At 45.0% G+C, this 4,653-nt stretch overlaps 1 protein-coding gene across 1 annotated transcript; it reads right to left on the reverse strand.

Annotated features, from left to right (window-relative positions):
- Positions 1–3,916: 3,916 nt before the first annotated feature.
- On the reverse strand, positions 3,917–4,318 carry LOC111153160 (ribonuclease 7-like). Its single transcript, XM_022511971.1, has one exon. It carries the CDS (start codon positions 4,316–4,318, stop codon positions 3,917–3,919), a length of 402 nt encoding a protein of 133 aa, XP_022367679.1.
- Positions 4,319–4,653: the final 335 nt, after the last annotated feature.

The following is a 4,653-nucleotide window of genomic DNA, read 5'->3' on the forward strand; positions in this document are numbered from 1 at the left end:
CACCCAGGCACCCCATACTGCTCCTTAGGTCCAGGTTGAAACAATTTTCTTTAAAGGAACGTACACAAGGCTGGGCATGTTCCCCTGCACACCCTCCTCCCCTCTCCGACTCCTACCCCCAGAAACAGAAGTGTTTAGTAACTAATCAGCCTCCTTTCCCCATCCTTCAAGTTTCAGGTAGGAATACATCAAGCTTCAGCCAGCCCTGGTAATTGTCCCAAGCCTGTTATTCACTTTGGATCTCACATTTGACCTTTGGAAAGCTGAATAACCAAATGCTTATTTCAGCATTATTCTTGGCATCTGTCAACTTGGTTTTGATCAAGGTCATGTGAAGGAGTGGGTGACTGTCAATCAGTTAAAGCATCAGTAATGAGAACAAGGCAAGTCATTTGGATTCATTGTTAATATCTGAATCACTTTCAAATATTAGTGAGCACTCTAGATGTAACCTGAGAGTGAAATTTTCCTTATGAACTTTTTTAAATGTTGAAATTCTATCAGTCAGTAGAAGTATAAATGCACATTTATTATTTTAAGAAAAATTGTCTATGGGTACCTGGGTGGCTCAGTCAGTTAAGTGTCTGCCTTTGGCTCAGATCATGATCCTGGAGTACAGGATCAAGCCCTGCTTCTCCCTGTTCAGCAGGGAGTTTGCTTCTCTCTCTGGCCCTCACCCTGTTCATGTTCTCTCTCTCTCTCAAATAAATAAATAAAATCTTAAAAAAGGAAAAAGAAAAATGCTATAATAATGGTTGTCAAAGCCTATATTATATACAAAACAATGAAGAATTGTCACATAATATAGGAAAATTAGTTGACCTAATATAAAGTAGGAGATAGTGTATTAGCTGGATAACTTTAAAAAGATCCTTATATACTTTTTGATCCAAAAGTATTTACAATTTAATAAACAGCATAAGTACTATTACATTTAAGAAATATTATAAGGCATAACAACAGAAATTAGATTATATCTTACTTCTATGATTCCATGATATCGTAGTCATTATAGAATTGATTGGTATATTTAGATTTATCATGTTAAATAAAATAATTCTTAAGAACTATACATTCAGGAGTATTTTTTTTGAGGTATAACTTACATACAGTCAAGTACACAAACCTTAAGCATACAGCTCAAGGGGTTTTCTGACAAAGTAAACATAACCAGACCAAGAAAGAATATTTCCAGCTTAACTCTTACCCCTTCCCAGTTAGTGCTCCCCAGGCTACCATTATTCTGAACTCCATCACCACAAATTACTTTTGAATTACGCTGAAGTTTTAGTTACTTAATATTATTTAGGTAATGAATCTTTCAAGAAAAAGTTTTATTTGGGAATTCTCATTTTAAGAGTACGCAATAAAGCATCATTTTAGCCACTTCAAAATTTTGTGTGGAGGGTGTCTTCAAAACCATAATATCCGTAAGAAAAAATATCAATATATATAATTTATATTTATATGTGATAAATATCAATTTATACAATATGTGTATACAAATATATAAAAAGTTACAATAAGGGGCTGCCTGGGTGGCTCAGTGAGTTAAGCCTCTGCCTTCGGCTCGGGTCCTGATCTCAGGGTTCTGGGATCGAGTCCCGCATCGGGCTCTCTGCTAGGCAGGGAGCCTGCTTCCTCCTCTCTCTCTCTCTCTCTCTCTCTGCTTGTGATCTCTCTCTCGGTCAAATAAGTGAAATCTTTAAAACAAAAAGTTACAATAAAAAGAATAAAGAAAAATCAATACCCCTAAGTATCTTGCTTTTCTAGGCATCTCAGTCAAAACCATCTATTTAGAGTGATAAATGTAGTGTAACGACCATAGGACATGTAGATTTACACTCAGTCATTTGGCATTTGGCTACAATGTGTATGTAGTGCATCTCTACTTCAAGGCTCATCAATGTATTGGCCCCACACTCTGCTTGAATTGTTCAATGTTCGGCTTTTTCTTTGAACATCCCCTCCCTACCTTCTCTCCTCCTCTCAAACCACCCAGCCCACCTAGCTGGACTTTGCTTGCAGACTTGTCCTCTAGCCTACTCAAGAACATCACTCTAGCAGGAGAAAGCCTTCAAGGAAAACTGAGTGGGGTATTTGCCTTAATCTGCATGCTTGCCAAGGTGAATATGACTAGACTACTATCTGCTGCTACCAGTGATCATTATTAGATGCTCACCAGTGCCACGGGCTGATTAAGGCTACATAGAAGTCATTTCTAAATCTTCCTGCAATCCTGTTGGGTAAGTGGGATTACTCCTGCAATTTCACTGTACGAAAATACAGCCGCAGAAAGGTTCATTCCCTTACTCCAGGTCACATAGCCAGGAAGACGGAGCCAACCAAGATTTACACCCAATTTTATCTGGCTCCAAACTGGCTCTGACTCTGGTAAGGAGTAAGGGAGCATTGGCGGTGTCCAGGAGGGACAGAAAGAGAACAGACGCCCCAACTCGGAAGGGAAGGTCTACCAAGGTAACTGGACGGTGAAGTAGGGCAGGCATGGGGCATCGTGCAGCTTGTCTGGGGCTGAAATAAAGGAAAGAAAGAAGGGGCTAGTGATGGTCAGGACTGCAGGCAATGGAGGTGGGCTGGGACGTGGGCACTTCACAATAGACCCAAGATAAGGCCATAGCTTCTCCAGTTCTACTCACTCGAGACAGAGCAATGGTGTCTGCAGCCCAGGGGGACTAGGAGATGGCATTTCCACATCTCAAGCCCTCCGGCCTGGGCAGACTGCCAGAGTGGGGAGCCAGGGAAGCACCGAGGCAGGACAGATCATTATCAGAGGAAGGAAGCTCTGGCAGCTCCCACCAGCCTGTTTGTGACCAGCAGGCTCCGGGCCACGGAAGTCCCTTGAGGTCAAGGGAAATGTGATCCTGGAGCAGGGAGATGAAGCTGGGACACTCCCCTGACCCTATGCCTTCAGGCCAAAGGGATCTAGCCAGAGCCAGGCCCGGGGCCCAGGTCGGAAGAGCAGTGGGCTAGAGAAGGGGGAGGCCAATTAGAGAGGCAGAAAGAGAATGAATTAAGATCCCTGGAACACCTTATAAACAGCTCTTGGCTAGACGGCTAGTGACCTTGATTGCAGTGGACACAGGGCAACTGGCTCCTCAGAGCTCTCAGGGTACATTTCTGAACTCTTACCCAGTTCTCTTGTCTCTGCCTAGGTCTCTCCTTTTTAGCCCAAGGGACAAGCACAAAGTGCTCTGTATTTAGAATAAGGAGACCTAGGTTCCAGTTCAGGTTCTGCTACTAACCAATTTGACAAGCTCTTCAATTAATTGCACTTTCTGAAAGCTCCATTTCCTCCCCCAAAGAAAGTCCATTATCCCTCTTGAGTCTATTTCCCAAGGGACTCATGTGGCAACGCCACGAAAAACCTATAATTTATATAGTATAAACACGGAGTGGTACTTCGTTTTCTTTCTTTCCAGCCATCTCTCCACACACAGGTCATGTCACCAGCACGTTAGTTGTAAAAGATTCCTAGTTCAGGAACAGGAACAGCTCTGTCCATAAATTTCATACCCTCCTTGTCCTTTCATTTCCTCCTCTTGTCACGCTGCTGTGAAAAGATGGGTCAGGAGAGAGAGGTCCAAGGCATAAACCAGGGAACCCATACTCCTAGCTTGCTCAGTCCCTCTCTTGGGGTATAAGCTCCTGGGAAAAGAGCCACAGAAAGAAGAAAGGCCATCTCTTCTGGAACTCAGCCCTCTTAGAAGAGACTGAGCTAGGAAGGGCCCTAAGACATGGGAGGAAGATAACCTGTGGGCATATGAGGAGTGGCCTAGAGGCCCAGAGAGGGAAGTCAGGTGTAGCATGAGAGGGAGGGAGGCCGAAAACCTAAAGGGTTTTGTCCAAGTGCACAGGAAGCAGTTTGAATTTCCTAGAGTCCCCTTTCTCAGGAGGGTCACAGGCCACAATGTAAGAAGCAACCTCTCCTCTCTCTGTATTTGCACCCTGGGTACTTCCTTGAGGTGAGCTCACATGTGCTCAGCGAGACACGGTTTTTGCTCTGGTGGCAGTTTCTTCGACCCTTCTTGCAGGCTACCATGGGGGTGTGATATGTGGCGGCCACACTGGAGAAGGTTTGATGCAGGAAGGTGTTGAAGGGTTTGCAATGTTTTGTGTACTTGTTGACCTTGCCCATCACCGTGTTGCATCCCTGGGACCTGGGCTGCACGTGCTGAATTTCAAACCGCAGAGCCAAGGTCATGTTGCTGGGCTTGGCCCTGAATGGATCCTTAGGCACCCACAGCCACAGCAGCAAGGGCAGCAGCAGAGGGCAGGACCCTGTTCTGGCGGCTGCCATCTCTTGTAGGGAAGCAGTCAGGATGGAGAGCTGGGGTTGCTGGGGACAGACAGCAGGTGGAGAGAAATTAGTCTTTCTGTCTGTGTTCTATCTCATCACCATTTCTCTCCCCTAAGTCTCCTTCTCCCCTCCCTCTGTGTCCCATCCCTTCTTCCTGCTCTGTTTGCCCTCCTTACCCACTGTGACCACATCCCCCTCACCCCATATGCCTGTCTTCCCCCATCCTGTCCTTTTTGTCTCCCACTCTTTGTTCTATCACTTCTTCTTCAAGCCCCATCCCACTTGTCTCCTTCTCCCTTGCTCTGTGTCTCATCCTCTCCATGAAACCACCCCAT

Source organism: Enhydra lutris, unplaced genomic scaffold (assembly GCF_002288905.1).
Source record: "Enhydra lutris kenyoni isolate GAN:26980312 unplaced genomic scaffold, ASM228890v2 scaffoldscaffold31, whole genome shotgun sequence".
Lineage (NCBI taxonomy): Eukaryota > Metazoa > Chordata > Mammalia > Carnivora > Mustelidae > Enhydra > Enhydra lutris.

What these genes read in the sequence shown, in the direction of transcription:
- LOC111153160 (XM_022511971.1), bottom strand. Translation starts at nt 4,318, where the DNA reads ATGGCAGCCGCCAGAACAGGGTCCTGCCCTCTGCTGCTGCCCTTGCTG.